This window comes from Hylaeus volcanicus, chromosome 6 (assembly GCF_026283585.1).
Source record: "Hylaeus volcanicus isolate JK05 chromosome 6, UHH_iyHylVolc1.0_haploid, whole genome shotgun sequence".
Classification (NCBI taxonomy): domain Eukaryota; kingdom Metazoa; phylum Arthropoda; class Insecta; order Hymenoptera; family Colletidae; genus Hylaeus; species Hylaeus volcanicus.
The window spans coordinates 9968022-9988401 of record NC_071981.1 but is presented as its reverse complement, the minus strand read 5'-3'; the positions used below and the strand labels follow the sequence as shown (position 1 = coordinate 9988401).

General features: G+C 34.0%; 5 protein-coding genes across 10 annotated transcripts in view; 2 read left to right on the top strand and 3 right to left on the bottom strand.

The window, feature by feature from the left end:
- Window positions 1–81: 81 nt before the first annotated feature.
- On the top strand, window positions 82–3481 carry LOC128878449 (exocyst complex component 8). Of its 2 annotated transcripts, XR_008457406.1 has the most exons (9): window positions 82–268; window positions 349–710; window positions 789–1091; window positions 1162–1309; window positions 1401–1910; window positions 2000–2130; window positions 2402–2818; window positions 2909–3220; window positions 3307–3481. XR_008457406.1 is itself a non-coding variant. In XM_054126663.1 (8 exons), exons 1-8 carry the CDS (start codon window positions 214–216, stop codon window positions 3113–3115), a joined length of 2133 nt encoding a protein of 710 aa, XP_053982638.1. In that variant the 5' UTR covers window positions 82–213; the 3' UTR covers window positions 3116–3481. The 2 variants fall into 2 exon arrangements, 1 of the variants encoding a protein (XP_053982638.1); XM_054126663.1 differs by having other exon boundaries at window positions 2909–3481.
- Window positions 3179–4625, bottom strand: LOC128878453 (sperm-associated antigen 7 homolog). The gene is made up of 5 exons (XM_054126670.1): window positions 4403–4625; window positions 4255–4322; window positions 4089–4177; window positions 3685–4022; window positions 3179–3607 (listed from the first exon to the last, which is right to left on the bottom strand). The coding sequence occupies exons 1-5, from the start codon at window positions 4479–4481 to the stop codon at window positions 3483–3485; spliced, it is 699 nt and encodes a 232-aa protein (XP_053982645.1). The 5' UTR covers window positions 4482–4625; the 3' UTR covers window positions 3179–3482.
- LOC128878451 (uncharacterized) lies at window positions 4403–8227 on the bottom strand. Of its 4 annotated transcripts, none has more exons than XM_054126666.1 (7): window positions 8005–8227; window positions 7439–7555; window positions 7122–7363; window positions 6661–7038; window positions 6302–6482; window positions 6015–6230; window positions 4403–5788 (listed from the first exon to the last, which is right to left on the bottom strand). In XM_054126666.1, the coding sequence occupies exons 1-7, from the start codon at window positions 8071–8073 to the stop codon at window positions 5549–5551; spliced, it is 1443 nt and encodes a 480-aa protein (XP_053982641.1). In that variant the 5' UTR covers window positions 8074–8227; the 3' UTR covers window positions 4403–5548. The 4 variants fall into 4 exon arrangements, with proteins under 4 accessions (XP_053982641.1, XP_053982640.1, XP_053982642.1 ...); XM_054126665.1 differs by having other exon boundaries at window positions 7836–8136; XM_054126667.1 differs by lacking the exon at window positions 8005–8227 and adding an exon at window positions 7700–7830.
- A 49-nt stretch (window positions 8228–8276) lies between these two features.
- Window positions 8277–11407, bottom strand: LOC128878450 (nucleolar protein 10). Its single transcript, XM_054126664.1, has 11 exons — window positions 11162–11407; window positions 11030–11075; window positions 10746–10960; window positions 10526–10662; window positions 10225–10437; window positions 9912–10140; window positions 9418–9837; window positions 9044–9335; window positions 8725–8962; window positions 8544–8640; window positions 8277–8440 (listed from the first exon to the last, which is right to left on the bottom strand). Exons 1-11 carry the CDS (start codon window positions 11225–11227, stop codon window positions 8339–8341), a joined length of 2055 nt encoding a protein of 684 aa, XP_053982639.1. The 5' UTR covers window positions 11228–11407; the 3' UTR covers window positions 8277–8338.
- A 720-nt stretch (window positions 11408–12127) lies between these two features.
- The window catches only part of LOC128878455 (profilin), a 38989-nt gene continuing 30736 nt past the window's right edge, over window positions 12128–20380 (top strand). The window contains exon 1 of one of the 2 annotated variants that reach the window (XM_054126672.1): window positions 12128–12344. In XM_054126672.1, coding sequence (XP_053982647.1) covers window positions 12234–12344 — 111 coding nt within the window. In that variant the 5' untranslated portion in view covers window positions 12128–12233. The remainder of the gene's footprint in view (window positions 12345–20380) is intronic. The other variant, XM_054126671.1, reaches the window with a different exon arrangement.

Genomic DNA, 20380 nt, shown 5'->3' with positions numbered 1-20380 from the left:
GTCCGTTTTGCTGAGTCCACGTATACAAGGCTTGTGCAATTGTATGTGTTCTATGGCGGGGAAAATCGAATGTAGCGGCCGAGGACTCCCAATGGTTCACATCTGGCACGACAGTTTCTGACAGTTTCTAATGTGGCCACCAGGTGGCTATAACATTGTCGATCCGTAAAATGAACAATCTCTGATACACCAAGGAGCGAATATTTTTTTACGATGGCCGATAGTTTAGCAAGAGTCTTTACAACTGAAGATTTTAATCCAGAAAAGTGTAAGTAAGATTTTTCGAACAAACAGAACACTTGTAGTTATAATGGTTTAAAAAAATATGAAGTTTTGATTTTCTTATAGTTGTGAAGGAGCTCAGTGCACAATGTGTCGGTGCAGACGAATTAAGGCAACAACGATCCAAAATTCAAGAACTCGCAAACAATACATCTGCACAGCTAAAACGTAATGTTTACCAAAACTATATGCAATTTATAGAAACTGCCAAAGAAATCTCGCATTTGGAAAGTGAAATGTACCAATTGTCACAATTACTAAGTGAACAGCGTTCGTTATTGAGTACATTGGGGTCCACTAGGACTACAGGTGTTATTTTCGAAGACTTATCGGAATCTCAAGTGGAAAATACCAATGATTCTATCTCTAAAGAAGAAGAACAGAAGCAAAAACTTATGCAACTGTTAGAAAATGTAGAAGGCGCTATGGTAACTTAATTAAATATCGATTCTCTTATCCAGAAACAAGAAACAATAATGTTTTTAACTTCTAATTCGGCTTTACAGAGTTTAGCAGAAACACCTGGGCGTATATGCTTACATGAAGGTTCTTTGCTCGAGTTAGATTCGTTAGAAGGAACACCATTAAAAAGAGTTCACGCGTATTTATTTAACGATGTTTTACTGATTGCCTCTTGGTTAGCAAATGGCAACAGAAGAGGACCACCCAAGTTTAAAATGCAAGCAGTTTATAATCTTGAAAGTCTAGCTGTTGTTAATGTTAGAGATCTTGGAACTGTGAAATGGGCATTCAAACTTCTAGTGTTTTCTGATACAAGAGTATTCCAGTGTGCAACTGCAATAAGTAAAGTTAGTGTATTACAAAAGCAGTATTTATAAAATTCGAGAAAAGAAGATCCACATCACATTAATCTTGCAGAAAGAATGGCTGGATAAATGCGAACAAGCAAAGAAAATGAAGTTGGCTGAAGACAATCTGACCGACGAGGCACCACATAATGATAAACGGTTGAAAGAAGAAAAGACAGCACCTTCCCGGTCGATGTCTCTCGATTCCAATACCCTGGGTATGTTTGACAATTGTAAAATCATATTGTTGACTGAAATTAAGTTAAATTAAATTAAATTAAATTAAATTTTTCAGTCGTTCTTTTGTAGGTATAGACGACGAAGATTCGGAATATCACGAACCTCCGCCAGAGTGGATGCTAGAAGTTGCAGAAGACCTAGATTCTTGCATAGCTCAACGTCACTTTGAAGAAGCTTACAGCCTTTTAGAAAGAGCGAAATCTTATTTAAAAGATGCTGAAACAACGCCACTTTTACTTGAAATTCAGTCAAAAGTAAACGATAGAGGACGGTCGTTGGTTGATGTCTTAACAAAAGAACTTGAATTAAGCGCGGAAGCAAAGTCGCTCCAAGGTGGCGGTTTAAGAAGCGCGCGTCGTGTAGTAAGACTTTTGATACAACTGAATAGAAGCGCTCAAGCATGTCATTTGTATTTGCGACTGTGCAGTGCCGTGCTAAAAGCACGTTTGAAAAGAGTTAAAAGAGAAGGAGCCATCGCACCTTACGCGAAGCAACTTAGTGCAATTGCTTTTAGCAACATTGTGGAAATTGCAAAAGAATTTCTGAAAATTTTTCCACAATCTACAAATTGCACATCTGGTAATTCAAGCATAACTTAACCGAGCACTATGCAATACAAACATCAATTTATATTCTCTTACTTGCCTCCTTTCTGTGTGCATACTCAGGTTTGGTCGTCTGGTGCAGTCAAGAAGTGAAACATTTGACGACGCATTTGACTAAACAACTTTTTATCCCGCAAGTGTCCCTGAGTACCTTGGTAGAGTGTATAGTCTCCGTTCGAAGTCATTGCGATCAGGTATGACATTTTTACAGATTAAATAACTTACTTATTTAATTCTAACGAAGAGTAATTATGAACTGAAATTATATTCGATATGTTATTAATAAATGAATTGTGTACATTTTGTTTTGTATTTTATATATAATTATGTAAATAATTTCCTCGATATTATCTCTTGGTCCGCAAAATTCCGAATTTACATTATTTAATCTTTTTTATACAATGTTTACCAACCTCTGATCTAAAATGTAACAAATGCAATGTTAAAGTATCGTTTCATTTTCAGTTAACTCAGTTAGGAATGGATTTTCGTTATCAATTAGACGGCCAACTTAGATCTCCGTTAGCCAAAGCTATACAGGAAGCTGGTGAAAAGTACGTCGATACTGTAAAAGTTCATATAGCTGAAGATACTTGGCGGCCGACTAATTTAGAAACTAGCAAAAATGTTCAAAAACTGTTATCCGAACTGGATGATCTTGGAATAACTGTACCATCATCTTATATACCAAACGACCGTTGGATAACGTTGACCGATAACACATTAGCTTTCTCGAAAATTTATGTCAGTCTCTTAGAGGACTGTCTCAGCGTGGCTACTCCGGAACTTATGGCTACGATAGATGGAGTTCTAGTATCTGTAATGCGAACTCAAGTGCAGCATATAATTTTGTCGCTTACAAATCCGAAATTAAAGCAGGAGGTAACAAATTTTTCTTCTTTCTTTTCTATCTACGTAATCTCATTGTCGTTTACATTAATAAATATTTCTATTTCTCTACCATGAATTTAGAAACAGGTGGTTCACGACAATGCAACCTATGTCCGAGATGTCATAATTATGCGAGGATTAGAGCTATATAAATCAGCGACGAATCAAACCTTCAAAAAATTGTTAGCCCTCAAAGAACAAATCGTATTTGACTCATTGTCTCCGACAAAGCCAAAACCTGCTCCTAGAACTTCGATACCAAAGTATTCGACTACGGAATACATTTAACTGCATCGGATTATATACTTTGTACTGTATATAGAGGTGTATACAAGAAAATGCAAGAAAAAGTAGAACGTTTCAATCCGTCTAATATGACGGATGTATTATATTGTACATATAAGTCAATTTTATCTTTTTTTTAATCAATACATATACTGAATTGGGAAAGTAATATTTCCTTTCCATTTCTATCGCAGGTACACAAATAATACTAATGTCGAACAAATGAAAACTGCTACAACCAAAAGAATATGAACAGCTTTATAATAATGCTCGACATATCTTGTACATAGTCACATGTCTAACGAAAAATATTTATAATCTAGAATTAAAAACAATATTGAATGCTTATTAAATATTATAACGTGCCTCGCTATTTTGTACTTTTATCTGGACAATTCGACGCATCAGTAGTTCCATCCAATTTCCTTTTCTTTGCTCGTATATCCGCCAATGTCTGCTCTATACTTCTTTGATCCTTTTTATTTTCACTGGGAACTAAAATCATATCTTACGATTAATGACAAAAGTATCTTGCTAGGATAAAGAAATGGTAAGTGGTAACGTATACTTACCACAGCCATAACTACTATTAGCTTCTGTTTTCTTAGCTGCTTCTAGAGCAGCTTCTTTTCCTATTAAGTGCTGATACTTATCCTTGTAATAACTATTTGGTACAAAATTATCTTTTCGTTTTCTAGATTTTGCAGTTTCTAATTCTTCTTTGGCTTGTCTTTCCCTTTCTTCGACTAGCCTCTTTGCTATTTCTTCGTTCCATTCTTCCCCTCTACGTAACACATTTAATTGATCTTCTGATGGAGCATACTCTCTCTTAAAAATCATAATATATCGATCAACGCCTTCTTCACCAAAAGAGTATGCCCATACATTTGCCACTTCAGCAACATCATGTCTACAATATAAAATATACTTAAAATATTATCGTGTATATAATTTAAATGACATTTTTTTTATGTACATTATACTTCTATGGATTTGATCCATTGGAGGGAATTTATACTCTTTTGCAACATCATCCTGAAGAAACTTATTAATTTTTCCTTCAACCTAAAACATAATAACGAGCGGTAATGGGCATATAACCTGTTTCAATGAAAATAAGGTGACAAATAAAAAGTTTAAACCTTTTCTCGAAAAACTTTTAACTTTTCAGCTTCTACCTTTTGATACTTCTGATACACCTCTTTTTGTTCTACGAGGGAAAAATTTGTTCGTAAATATTAGAATACTTCCTCGAAAAATGAGTGATATAGGTTAACACTTTTAACTAACTTTTTATTGCTGCCTTTTGCTTATCACTGATCGTTGGAGGTTTGTCCATTGAATTCAAAATAGATCCCAGTAAATCCATAATTTTATATAATATTATCTCTGCGAGTATCACCAAAATCTCTTGTCCCGAAGGTTTTTTATAAGATACGGAAACAGGAATAATAACTTATGACAGTTATCGTATTCAGCTACACGTATCGAGTGCAAAATTAACAATATACATATTGCATACATATATCTGACATATCTAGATTCATAAATAATTGTATAATTGCTGATTACTCAAAATATCTGTTGAGAATTAAAATAATAGTGCATTAATGACATACACATGCACTCATACATACGCTAATTTCGGAAGTCATGAATACATAAAGCTTTACTATGTATTATGCCTTTTTGTTGTTAAAACAAAACTTTGTGAAAAACAAATATCTACATTTTCAAAAATAACAATATTTTTTACCCGCTCATCAATTTATTTCCAGAACAAATTAGATCCTTATTAAAAAAATGTTAATAAGTCTTATACGTTTTTCTTTTGTACGATTATATTTACTTTGTAAAATATTTTAATTCCAGTCCTTTCAAAGGAATTGTTACCGAAAATTACAAATTTAATTAACTACCAATTATGCATGAATACGAATAATCTAAGCAGCTTTTAGTAACATTATTGCAAATAGTATTATAGAATGATGCACATTCAGATATAGGGATATAAGATTTATAATTTTTAAAGTTTTACTATCGTTGAACAAAGAACAAACTAAGGAACAAACAAAGGATAATTAATGCGCATCATTTATTTGTTTAATAGATTTCTTCAAAATCAGAAAGGATTTGGAGTAGTTTTATAAAATAAATGCAACAACAAGAACAATAAATAAGATTCATTTATTATAAGGTTACTTCCTTACAATTACAGTTTCGTGAAAACTTGATGTATATAAGTACATATAGCACTAGATTCATTGCTATATATTTTTCTCGAATAACAGACAACTTGAATAAGTTGTGGGTGAACCGAGAATGAAATAGAACGTAAATATTATTATACAATAAAAGTCGACTAATTACACATGTAAAATGAAGGGTACACAACAGAGACAGTTTTGTGTAACTGAATTTAACGTAATACAAAAATCACAGAAAGTGACATTGTCCTAACGTGAGGATCAAGATGCTGCTGATAGTAAGTAGTAGACAAAGATATCTTCCCGTAATCGGTACTCTAAATAGTCTGGCGCACATTTTCAGTGACGATGTGTACAGAAGTATAGTATCAAGATCCTCGCCCGGCGTGCATTGATAAACAAATGGTCGGATGCGCACTTCGTGTCCGATACTTTGAATCATGGAACAAGCAGTAGTCAAACGTGCTGCCTATTAGGAAACAAGATAATCAGTTTGAACATGTTTTTTCCCCCTTGACGCACTGTCTCGTGATAAGCGCATTCACAAAAACATGTTCGAGCTTGAATTATGTATTTCGATCAATATATGTATATATCATGTATTTATCGACAAAAATTATACAAAATTTCAATAAATTAATTACGGTTTATAATTTGTATTAAATTAATTAAACATATTTAATTGACAAACGTACCTGAATAAACGGGGCTACCGATATTAAAATCCACAAAATGACGTTTACTATTTCGACCCAAGTGACATGATTATTTAGTCCGTCGTTATTATCGTATTGAAGCAACCAAAGCGTTCCAGTGATAGCCCATGACAAATTTATAATTGTATAGATGCATACGGCCGGACCCAATTCATCATTAAAATATTTCAATAGTTTTTTGAATTCACAAATTTCCTAAAACATGGTTTTAGCTATTTTTGTTAAAAGGTAAAAAGGAAAAATAGCCCATAAGTCGTTTTACAAACCCTCATCCAGTCGATAACAGGTAAAGTATGATGTAGTAATTTCCCACGAAGAAAGCACAGATGTGCCAATAAAAGTTGCCCTTGCAAGCAGTAACTGGTTATAATTGTTCCTTGAACCATATCGTGCCATAATGTGCATATGATTAAAAACACTTTCAATGTTATTTTTATGTGATATGGACTGTGCAAACAATAAATACGAAAGAAGTGCAAAATAACATAATGTATGCAATATAAATAAATATGTTGAAATATAGAACGTATATAATAATTTTATGATTAAAACAAACCAAATTAAATAATACTATGCATTGTAACAAATAAAATCATTTGTATGAAGCTTGTGTCAAGAAACTTACCTGTGTTCTAACCATTGAAACATGATGTTGCCTCGAGCCATTAAAATATTTACTGTAACTAATGCCATAATTATCCATACAACACTCAATGCTATGAATAACCATAGTATTTGTACAAGTTTTCTTTGATTTCCACGATTTACAGGATTGGATGAGAGAAGAAATGCTCTCTCCATTAAATTTTGTAACTGCTCATTTTCTTTAATACGGAACAAATACACAGTGTATAAATATGCTACTAAATGCAATACACTAGGCACGAAGTAGCTAAATACAATATTTCCAAAGCATGTCATTTCATGCATGTGATTCTCACTTATATTTGGCATAATTTGAAATTCCAATGGTGTTATCTTATAGCAAAATCCCCTGTCCCTTCTGAGGAGATAATTGTATTTACTTGCAATTACATTTCACTTAAATAAAAACTGCATTATAAACTGAACGCATAATAATCTTACCTGAAGCATGCCATGTATTGTAAAATATACCCAATACACATAAATATTGTAACTTGAAATGTATGAAAATTGATGAGAATACAATAACAAGGATGACGATCAGAATCATCGGTGCTCATAGGTCTCAAACCCATTACTCCTAATAATCTCAGATACGGCCTTAATATTTTATGTTTACAGTAATGAAGTACTGCTGATGTACTAAGCATCTCAAAATCTGGCATTTCAGTTATTTCCCCAACCTAATTTTAAAAGTTATACTTATTGTGTAACTAGTTATGCTAAGAAAGAAATCATTAAAAATGACATCATCTTACATCTGTACTTTGCATTTGCAGGTCTGATAATCCAGATAATGTAGATGTTTGTGTTGTTTCTTCATGATTCGACTGAGGAGGATCTTTTCCATTTTTTGATTCATTGTTGGAACTGACCTGTAAAAAATAGCACTAGCATTAGTATATAAAATATATAATACTGATTTCGTTTACAAACTTTATGAAGAAAAGATTAAAAGAGAAGAAAAGAAGAGAACATTATAAAAAAAATATAATAATACAACTATTTTATGTTATTACATTATCATTAAATTGAATTTTACATTCCATCAGAGACGAAAAGGGAAAAGAAACCATTGGAATACAACACAACTTTTGACACTTTGTTCAATATGATTAACAGATCTTCAAAATCAATGTAAACAGTGATTATCACCTTGACTCTTTGTTCAAATACGACAGTTACACTTGCCCAAGTTTGAAATTCAATACAAACATATTTGTACATTTACACAGAAAGAAGTTGCACTATCATAGATCGTAACACGATAAACATTATACACGATTGAGAAAGCGAAGATTAAATGAAATAACGGAAGACTCACCAATGTCATTTTTCTCGACAGACGAGCGAAGTGCTTTTGAACTTGAAAAGAAAACATTTGTATCGGCATCTCGTGTGATTCACCCTAACGTATGAATTTCATTATATCAATCTTTTGAGATGACACTTCACCTCTGTCAAGATATACATGTGCATCGCGTCGAAACAAATTACTTTACTCATGCTACAGACAACAATTTCTAGTATGGGATATTGGGAAAGGGGAGGTCACCGTTCTCTAAACTGATGGAACGAAAAGAACGTAAAAAAGTGTTTACTGTACAAAATAAAATAGTTTAATATTTAAAATAAAGAACTAAATACAACAATCAATATTAACGTTTCTTTCTGTATAGATTTCCTGCTGGTCTTAAAAGATGTTTGTGGTCCTTTCCGTGCCTTCTTACTTGAAATTTTGCGCGTCCAGTTGGTTTTTTCTACGAATAGAAATATACGACATATTTACATACACGAGATGAAACATTTTTCTTTATAAATTATACAGCATATGATACGCATAACTATTCGTAAAAGGAATACCTTTCCAACGACAAAAGTCATTTCTCTGTTACCACGGGAACCAGAAACTTTAACACCAAGAGCTTCCTGGGTTTTTAGTCTGTCTCCCAAGGTAGCCCTAAAAATATGAGATTAAAGTTATAGTAAATTAGCCCGATACTGACATTTCTTTTTATCCGATTACGTAATAATATACACGTACTTATTTTGCCTCTTTGCTACCGGTTTTGCATCTCTGAACTCTACATGTTCCTTGATTTCATAAAGCCGAGAATGATTTCCTAATTTTTGTTCATTATCTTTCACATTCTCATCCTCTACCTCATTCTGTCTTTCATTTTTCTTTATCAATCGATATTGCTTTTTTACTTCTCTTACCCATGGTTTTTCGTCCTCTGAACTACTATCGTCATGGATGAAACTTTCATCCGAACTATTGTCTGAAAATACGAAAATATTTTGTCTTTAAGAGTGCCTACCATATAATTACACGCAACTGTAGTATTATATACATCGACAACCTTGGTTTTCATCGTTCTCGTGATCAATCTCCATTTTTTGTTGCGCCTCTTCTTCAGCTATTTTAGCTTGCAACTTTTTAGCTCTGCTTTTATCAAGCTGAGAAATAACAGGATTTAGCAACGAATACTCTTCCGAGTTTTTATCCACTTGAAAGTCTGGATTACTGAACAGTGCTTTGAAACGTTCGTCTTTAAGAAGATTGGAAGAGCTCTTCTTCTTCTTCTTCATATTTGTTTCATCGTCCATTAATTTAAACGCAAGTTCTTTATTTACACTTGGTAGTTTTTGAACCTTCAAGTATGTGCAAGTGGAAATAAAAAACATTACATATGACATTCTATAGAATACATTGCAAGATACTATAATATAATACCTGTACTCTACTGCCGCAGGTTTCTTGTATTTTTTGCTGAATTCGTTTTTTCTTATATTCTTCAAATTCGAAAGGTTTCATCACATCTCTCGTTTTTCTATACAATCGGATATCCATGAAGTACCCGTGCATATAGGCTCGAAGAAGTTTAGTGCCTTTTAGATGCGATAGACCTAGTTCGTCTAATTCCTTCTCAGTGACAAATTTATAATCATCATAAATTGTTTCATAATTTAATTCTTCTAATTCTTCTGTCAAATTGTCTAAGAAGCTGCACCAATACGGAGCTGGCCCAAGGCTAGGGATGTAATAGGTTTGCATTTTCGTATTTTCATTAGCAATTACGAACATTCCAGTGTTTGGTATGACGCACATATCGTTAAAATCATTTTGAGCTTCTATCGATGTGTACAATTTACCCTGGATAACAAATCGTTTTTATGAAATTTTAATGAATTTAATTTGTTACTAGATTATGCTATCATTCTACATACACTATTTCTCTCCCATATTTTCACAATAGAACTATCCATAGAATAAACCATATCCATTTTCTGATGGAACTCTATGTTCTTGATTGGTAATCCATACATGTGATCCTTTACTAAGAAAGGTTTGCTAGAACGAATATCATATAACAATACTTGTCCAGTCGACATACCCACTCCAAGTGTTAAGCCTCCTTGAAATTTTAAACTAGTAATCGCAGGAACTGCTTCTAGCCTATACAACATAAAAAAAAATGCTATTCTTGTAGAAAAATAAAACTCTCATTTGAATATTGTACATTATAATATATTTTCTTACTTATTGTCTTGTCCAACACAATACAAAGCACAGTCCAAGGTGCCCACTTTATTCCTTGTTCGAGGATCCCATGCTTCAACCTTTCCTTCTTGAGTTCCAGTGGTGAGAAGATGATGTACAGGATTTATTTCACATTTATTTATCGATGTTGAATCTGTTACAAAAGATTGCAAAAATTGTCCTCTCTCAAGGTTTATTCTATAAATCTCGTTGCTGTAATAGAATGCATGCTATTAAAGATAAATTCTATCTTAATGTTACCTTAAATAATTTTTATAGTTAAAAGTATGAAGTAACAAACCTATCTCCCACAATAAAAAGATTACAAGATGGGTAATGATACTTTATATCTCTTCCAAAACGTGGTATTCTGAGCCTGTAATATTTGCCATGGGCAACATGAAATTCAATGGTTCGATCACAGTGTAAAAATACCAACTGTAACATAAAAGAAAAGTTTAGTAAATGTTTTGACTATTGAAACAAATATATATAGCATAAATATACATATATGTGTGTACCTTACTGTAATCATCTGATAAGATATCAAAAGTAACAACTTCAGAATCGAAACACCTTTCAAATTTTAAAGACAAATTCTTCACATCGAAACATTTTACACGTGGTTTATATATTCCTGTTGCAAAAATATATTGTCCATCTTTTGAAACTTTAATAGAAGTGCTAACTCCAGGCATATCAAAGTCCTGGATAAGTTCAATTCGTCGACGTATATCTATAAAAATGTTATAATTACTTAAAGATTGCTCACACATAATCATATTCTATAAACAACCTCACTTACCAACATTTTTCTTTATTAAGCTTCGCCGTTTCCGTTCCGATAACCACTGACGAAATAAAAATTACAGACCAAAATCATTAAAATTGGAGTGACGTTAAAAATAAGTAATAAAGTAATAAATTAATATTTCACCTCTGGAAGGGACTTTCCAGCACTCAAATTATAGATCTTTACATCGTTTGGGCAAGAAACTTGCATCGTGATTAAAGATATAAACAAATTTTAAAATCTGTCAAATCTGTCGTTCATATCGTTTGAAAAAGTAAAACTCAAATGAAAAAGCACGTGGAGCATTATTATGGTAAGAAATAAAGTACATACATTCTTGTCTGTATAAAAGGCAGGACCGGCATGACCTTTTGCGGGGCCTGAATTCACATTAAAATCCTACACTTAAATTTTTCAACGAGGGATTATTTATTTACGAATGCTGTTACACATTATATAGAGAAATGTCTTGCATCTGTTAATGATATCGTCATTCCGTAAAAAGTTAATCAAAATTTTCGTAGATCGGGGGGCCTCTCAAAACGCAGGGCCGAGTTCCGGCGAACGCGCTGAACCTGCCTTGCACCGGCCCTGATAAAGGGGCCGCCACAACGTACTTTTACGATACGAAAATCACTAGGAGAATTAATAAAATTTTGAACTAAAAAGTTCATCGATGATTTTATTAGTTCCTACTAATTTTATTTTATTATCAATCTTCCAAATATTTCTTTTTTGTTGTAGCACTCGGATATGATGCATCATTCGCTTCTACGTATAGTCGACTCTGCAGAGTTGAACATTTCAGGATTAAATGTGAACCGATAACTGAAAAGGTAGTATCATGTTAAAGGATGAAAAATACAAAGAAAAAGAATTTTCGCAATTATCGACCGTGTTTCGATAGATAGCGACCAAGATACTCGATATTTCGATTATTATGTTTAGAAGTTGGTAGAACTGATTGGTAGTCAATTACCGTCCGGCTATCGAGAGTGGGGAGAATACGATTCCTGGATAGAGGGGGGGTTTGCGGGGCGAGGTGGCTCAAGAGGAGCCAAGAGGGGCTGCGAATAACCGCGAAGGGATAAGGAGGGGTAAGAGAGAAGTGTGACCGGCGTTCAGCGCATATAGGTAGTCGTGAGAGGAGTCAGTCGGTGACGGGTTGTGTCTAGTGCTGTAGTGAACAGTTCGGTCGAGCCGCTTGTGTTAAAAAATGAGCTGGCAGGATTACGTTGACAAGCAGCTGCTCGCGTCTAGGTGTGTTACTAAAGCTGCGATCGCAGGACACGATGGCAACCTCTGGGCAAAGTCCGAAGGCTTCGAAGTGAGTAATCGTTGTATCTCGATCGACTGACGCTTCGGAGGCTTATTATTATTACCATTATCATTGCCATCATTATTATTATTATTTGACCGACAAGAGAGAAAGTGAACGCTGAACGCGCATGAAAAAAATCTAATCGCATCATAGCCTTTCGCGTTTCTCGTCTTCTCTACGCCTTCTTTCTTTGTTGATCGCTGCGGTCGGTCGACACCATCGAATGTCTTTCTTAGTTCTTTACCGCGACTCTATATCTAATACGTACATACGTGCATGTGCATATACATATATATGTATGCGTATGTGTGCGCGTGTATGTACATATGCATATTAGTATATTATTTGTTACACGATCGACTGAATTCGTAGAATCCGAACGTACCTTTCAATACATTTCTCGATAATTAAGTTCAAAACGAGTTTTATGAGCAACGCCGAGTGCCGGTCGGTTTCATCGTCAAAAATATGGTGCCACGTAGCCATTCGCGCGTCTTACTTTTCCGAAATAAAATGAAATTCTTCTGTCCATTCAGGTAGTCAAAATCCTTTGGAAAGTTCCGCGTGTTGACCCGGCATGATTGTACCTCGTGTTACCTACGCCGCCGATTAGACCGGAAAGCGTACGAAAGGCTAAGCCGGCTAAATATATTTTCGATTCGTCACCGATCAATCGGTCGCGACCTTCCCTTCGTTGAATTATTTCTCGTAAAATTTTCGTCCACCGCCCAAGTGTGCTCGCAGGACCGGCCATCGTTGATCCATCTCCGTAAATTACCTAGCCGGTTGGATAGTTTATCACGTGATAAAGCAAATGGATTTCTTGCACTGATAATTTTACAAGAAATCGATTTTGCTTGATCAGTCCTGCGCGACATTGGGTGTGGCGATATTCACCGCAGAAAATTTTGCCTGGTCGAACTTGAACCATTTTCGACTACGTTTAACATGGCTGCCTGCCGGGCACGTTGTCGCTGCTGCTCATGGAAATGGTGGCCTCTAATTTCTTTTCGGTAAAACCGGCCGGGATCGTGAAATTTATGGGCATGCTCAGATCGGAGATACTAGATATTCTAGATCCAATATTCGATATTCGACGAGAGTCAGAAGGAAATTACATATTTCATCGTGACGAAAGATGACTCATTTCTTCGGAAGAGGTTCTCTGCAAACGAAGGAGATGCGTGTAACCTCCTACGTATAACTTGTGCAAATTTTTCGATCGTTTAGGTTAAGCTTTTGTCACGGGTGCAACGAAACGTAGATGGTAAAAGCAATAAATCTTACCGCATGTCTACGATTCCGATATCGAAAAAAGTGTTTGAACGTAGACAATTCGGCTATTTAGCGTATTCGAACGACGGATGAATTTCGTTTTCATCCTCTACTTTCGCCAAACGGTCAACGGTAGGATCATTTAAAATTGCAAAACCGTCAGTTCCAGAAAGGTTGAGCTCGATCGGCGCGCCACCCGCGTTTCATTTAAAAAGCTTTCGCGAATCCTGTCGGTAAATTCTGAGACCTCAACTCAGCGCCGGGTTAGGAGTTTTTAAACCCCTAGGCTATAAATTCTGCCAGCGTGTATCATTTATTTGTAACAACATTGACATAATTAAAAAATTATAATTTTTCGGGAACGAGTGTGAGTGTTTCGAATCGTTATAATTTTGCAAGAACACTATATCGAAATGCCAAATTTGTAAAATAAGATACTGATTTGAGATAAACGTGTTATAATACGTGTTATAAACGTCATTTACCGCCTTTTCTACGCCAACAAATCAGGAAATTTGGAGTCGTGTCATTGTTGCAACCAATGAGCAAAATATATATGTGTATGCGCTGTAGTCTTTCTTTCACGCAACACTAACGCTTTTTTAAATAAACAATATAAATGAACAATTTTTACTCAATCTATTGACCCTTCAGCTGTTGTAGACCATCGGAGCTGTAGTTCCAATGCCCATGCGTTAATTCGGCCCTGCTTCGACTCGTGTGTAAAGGAAAATCGAATCAGTGGGCGGTTGCGAAATATGAAAGCGAATTTTCCTTTGATCATGTTAGGTTTTCTCGAGAGGAAAAATAGAAATCTCGATATCGTGCATTCAATATTGCTTCGAAACGCGTATCGTTCAGATTTCTCGTTCGCGAAACACGATATCGTAACGTAGGGTATAATTTGTCAACCGTGTACGGTGGTGTTAATCCGTTCCAAAATCTAAAAATAATCCACGAAATGCGTTTCTAACGGACACGATGTTTTTGAGAAAGAACGATGCAAGAGAAACGCGTTCGGTTACGAGGCGGAGCGGTGTTCTTTCTCGGATTCGACGAAAGCTTTTATGCGGACGGTGAAACGCAGAGAGATAAAGGTCGCCAGCTGCAGAGCATGGCCTCGCGCGCACACTTTCCGGTTACGAATGCCAAAATGGCGATGCCGGCCGGCAACCTCCCACAGTGCCGTGACTTGAATCGTAAAGAAGGGTGACTCGGTACCCGGACAAGTTAACGAAATTCAGATTTAGACTCGTGTTTGCACCTTGGCTTCAAATGATGCAGACATACAGTGAGTGTAGAATGTATTCGTACAGCGATCAATTTCCTAAAAAACTTTTGTGTGAAATTATAGTTTCTTAACTATTTTTTTTTATAATCAATGATATTTGACATATTCTCAGAAATCTCTAAGATAGATATAGTCCAAACAACATTTACTAGTTAATATAATTTGTGAAATTAACAAAAAAAAAGAAGAAAAAAAAGAAGCGAAAAGTGGATAAAAGTATAGGAGCAATAAATGTTTGTACGATTCTTATGACGAACCATTTACAATAAAGTTTGTAACGTAAACACATTAGTTTATTGCTCCGTACGAATTAGAAAACATCAAATCTCCAGGAAAGTACTTTTAAAAAAAGGCTCTAATAGAGGAATTGAAAAAGATCCCACTTCGAATAACTAACAATTTAGTTAATATAATGCTTAGAAAAGTTAGAATAATTATAAAATCAAAAGGAAATCCCACGAAGGAAGTATTATATACTTATAAATTAATGTAAATTTCTTTATTTTTAATCAAGTTTTAAAAATTAAACAGTTGTACGAATACTTATTGTTTCAATATATCTATCGATTAATTGTTTTTTTCTTGTTAATTTCGCAACTTAAAACAAATAGCTATTTTTTTTGTAATCTATCTATTCTAGAGATTTCCGAGAAATATATAGAATGTCATTGTTTATAAAAAATTAGTTAATAAATTACAATTTTATTAGGTTGTCCCGAAAGTTTCTTTCGCAAGTTGCACTCAATTATTTTATGTGGTCGTGTTTATATAAATAGACAATCTAATTTCATAGATATTCATGTTGTAACAGTAATGGAGCAAAATGAATCGTGCACAATTCAGTAATGTAACATAAAACATAAAATATTGTGCATGTATTACTTATTAATAAAGCGAAAGAAACTTTTGGGACAACCTAATACATAGTTTTTTTGGAAATTGCTCGGTGTACGTATACTTTCTACGCCCACTGTACGTCATTGAGATCTACATTATAAATTCTTTATAAATTGATGTTTCTTGAATTAGAACAATTGTACATTGTGAAGATCCCCCACACCTTGGCAATTGTTTTTATGCATACCATACAAAGAAGAAATGTTAACTTTGATACTGTGTTACTATGAAAAGAATACCAAATTTTTATTTTTTAATAAGAAGTTGAGAACTATTGATAATTGCATATTAAATAGTCAACAAAATTTCTTTAGATAGTATTAGTTATTTAAAAAGTTATAATACAAATCAGAGTGTTAATAAATAAATTAATAGAGTACATTCAAGCATATATCCGAATCATGAATATGAAAATTTGCACTTTTTAAGTAAAGATTAGTAAATAGTTATGATATTTAACCATAACTCGTTACTGTAGGTTTATTGACCAGGTAGCAATGTCAGTATTACGAATTTTTAAATTTATCGAATCGTATGTTCACGATTCTTGCATAAAAACGACGATATAGTTTATTTTTTTAACTTTCAACCATAGTTATATATATCTACAAATAGTAGCAGATTAAATAGTTTCAGTAAACTGAAGAGTGACGAAAAGGGTTGTACTTAGATAACTTAATTTGCACAATAAATATGTCGTCAGCGACGTACGTAAGAAGATACTTATCAATTAATATTCAAAAAAGCTAAACGACAGCCAATACGATAAAGAACGATGGTCTTTAAACTTCTATAAATAATTTACGTATGTATATATGACGTTGGTATGTTTACTTAATACACACGTAGTATTCGTGCCTAAATAATGAAGTCGAAAGCTAAATACGTAAAGCATGTACGAGATTTAAATTGATTAAGCCTGGATCTTTTAAAGAAATCTTTCTTTACCTTATTTCATATTTTAATTCTCCTTTTTAATAGTTTATCTGTGCCGTTTCGTAATAAGAACACAAACTCAAGAAATAAACATTACCGTTGAACGCAATTATCTTTACGTAAACAAAAGTCAGATTGATCGGTTTTGTCGAATTCTTTGTGTCGTTGCGCCTTTGTAATCGCGACGTTCGAACTTTCATTCGAACTTTCGAACTACATTATTTTTTATTTATGTTCCTTTCAATGTGATGCAATATATTTTGCATTTGGGATTATCTTAACGCTGTTGCGAACATTAATGTAAAAATAACGTTGATTAACGTCTGTTCAAAGAAAAACTTTGGTTGCTCTGATTCAAGTAATTCTCGGTATATAAGCAATATCATTTTTTTCTTCTCAGTAAATGAACAAGGAGAAGCACAACGCATACATGCATTAATAAATTTCTTAGAAATGAAACTGTGACAAGCCACGTCAGTTATCATTTTTCGGCATTGATCATGGCATAATTGAAATAATTAAATTGTACAGGATAAGCACTTTAATTACGTTTCCAATTAAACCTTGATTCGTCTAAAGAATTTTAGAATATTAGCGTCAATCTGAATTCGAAACTGTGTTTTCAATAAAGAAGGTGTCTTGCTCTGACACACGCTCGGTTGTTGATCGAGGAAAAACGATCAAGTGTACCATGGCCTGATTCATGGCACACACATTACCAGTTAGTCAGCTAGTTAGGGAAGTATACCTTTTGGAATGCGTTTCAGTATGCCGACGATAAAACTCTTGCCGATTTGCTAATTCGTACTTGAAATTAACGAGTCACGGTTTCTATATGACCTTGCTTACGTTACATTGCCGTTAAAGGTATTCTTTGCTCTTTCGTCTACAGAAAGATATGTTTTTGAGTTATGTAGCGAGTCCTTGAGTTACGCGAAACGGTAGATACGAGGTTCTGCTCCCACTTATGTCTTTATACATATTGTATATCGAAGCTTCCATTTTTCCAATTTTTTTTTCTCGTAAAGGAACATATATGAACCTTTTCAACTTAAATTAGGTATTTTTTGATGTTAGAATTATGTATATGCGAGGCAATATTAAGGGGGAAATCACATTAGGAGACCAAATATGAAGTGTTTCTTGTAATTTTTTTTACCGAGAAAAATTTTCTTAACATTTCTTAACTTTGAAAATATTTTGGGGTATGTTTTAAGGTACATTTATATATTTTTCAATTCATTCCACATAGAAATCTTAGAGATACCAGCTGTTCTCTATAGCAGTGTGTCGCGGAAAAATGTCAAGTTTTTTGAAGATAATGCACCTACACATACCCGAGAGTTATGCGAGCAAGTATATACAGGGTGTCTACGTATAAGTTCGGACATACGCAGGGTGTCAATTCTACAACAAATTTCCAACAAAAAATTACTCTTAGTCATATTCTTTGTGTCGCATTATTCTTGAGTATTTTCATTTTTAATATTTTTTCTGTGTTTTAGACTTGACACTCTTTAAACGGCCATAACTCCACCAAATTACAGTGCAAACTTAAAACTAAATATACCATTCGAAAGAGCGTTAAATTTCCCCTCTCCCCGATGCCAAACCAAAATTTATTATGTAAATTTAACAAGTGAAAAATTAGGTCAAACTTTACATTGTGAAAATTTAATAACATTTGACTTGTTCTCTATCCATTTTTCGGTTTCAAAGACATAAGTTGTTTGGCGGGCACTTCTTCGGGAAAAACTTCCTCGAAGTCTCAGCTTTTGAATGGTATTGTCAAAAAAAAATTATATGGTGGTATTTTAGGGAGAAAATGACGTTTAAATGCAGAAAAGCGTTCAAAATGCCCGCCTCCTGATTCAAAACTTATCGGTTCTCCTGCGCCGAAAATATCGATTTCTTTCTTTGTGAAATCGATCGTGTTCCAATCTCCATATCAGTTATCGGCACGCCGAGGTTGATATTGATTAAATAGTCTCTAAAAACGAAAATTCTATGGATACATGTTCAAAAACAATTATTATTCACCTCGCACTCAGGCTCTACACACGGCTGGGAGAGGCTTGAGGTGTTAAGAAATCAGTTTTTTTCCTAATTGGGGAGGCTCGGGAGTGTCACTAAAAAAAACATCAAACCCGATGTCAAGTTAATTTTAAAGTAACAAGTCGATTTTCATTGAAAAATATCGATTTTTACCTAAAAATCCACGCTTTTCTGGATTTAAACGTCATTTTCTCCCTAAAATACCACCGTACAATTTTTTTTTTACAATACCATTCAAAAGCTGAGACTTCGAGGGAGTTTTTCCCGAAGAGTGCCCGCCAAACGACTATGTCTTTGAAACTGAAAAACGAATACAGAAAAAGTCAAATTTTTAAAAATTTTTACAATGTAAAGTTTGACTTAATTTTTCACTTGTTAAATCTTCGTAATAAATTTTGTTTTGACATCAGAGAGATAGGAAATTTAACGCTCTTTCGAATGGTGTACTTAATTTTGAGTTTGCATTGTAATTTGATGGAGTTATAGCCGTTTATAGAGTGTCAAGTCGAAAACACAGAGAAAATATTAAAGGTGAAAACACTCGAGAATAAGGCGACACAAAGAAAATGTCTAAGAGTAATTTTTTGTTGAAAATTTGTTGTAGAATTGACGTAGACACCCTGTATATACTGTCAATGAGTCAGGGCTTTCGATCTACAGTGGGTGTAGAAAGTATTCGTACACCGATCAATTTCCAAAAATATAGAAGAGTGTAGAATATTGTAGAATATCAATGATATTCTACATACTCTTGGAAATCTCTAGAATAGATACAGTACAAAAAAATTAGTTATTTATATAAAGTAACGAAATTTAAATTATCTAAATGTTGACGTTATTCGGAATGGGATTTTCTTCCATTTCCTTATTTACTGGAAATTTCATGCTCTCTAATTTGTACGAAGCAATAAACTGATGTGCTTACGTTACGAACTTAACTGTAAACAGTTCGTCAATAAGAACAGTACGAATACTTGCTTCTATATCTCTACCGATTTTTCAATATTTTCTTCGCAAACTATATAATAATTGTTGTTTGGACTATATCTATTCTAGATTTCCGAGAATATGTAGAAAATCATTGATTATAAAAAAAGAAGTTAATAAACTAAAATTTCACACAAAACTTTTTGAGAAATTGATCGGTGTACGAATACATTCTACACCCACTGTATATGTATACAATATAAAAATGAAAGCCTGACTCGCTGACATATCAACTCCCAGGCTAAACCCTTGAACCTAGAAAGCTGAAATTTTGCATAAAGCTTTCCTTTATGATGTATACAGGAAATAAGAAAGGATATTTTGAAATTCAACCCCTAAGGGGGTAAAAAGGGGTTGCAATGTTTATATAAGAAATATTTTATTCGTGGTCGGATTTGCATGAAACACATTTTTGGCTGCATATAGAAAATGAGTATCTATTGCTTTCAAAGCGTGCTATTGCAATTCTCTTAACATTTGCCATGACCTACTTATGCGAATTGGGGTTTTCAACTCTCGCTACGATTAAGTAAAAAAGAAGAGAACGCTTGAGGACGATCGACGAAGAGATGAGAGCAGCCTTATCAACGATTGCTCCAAA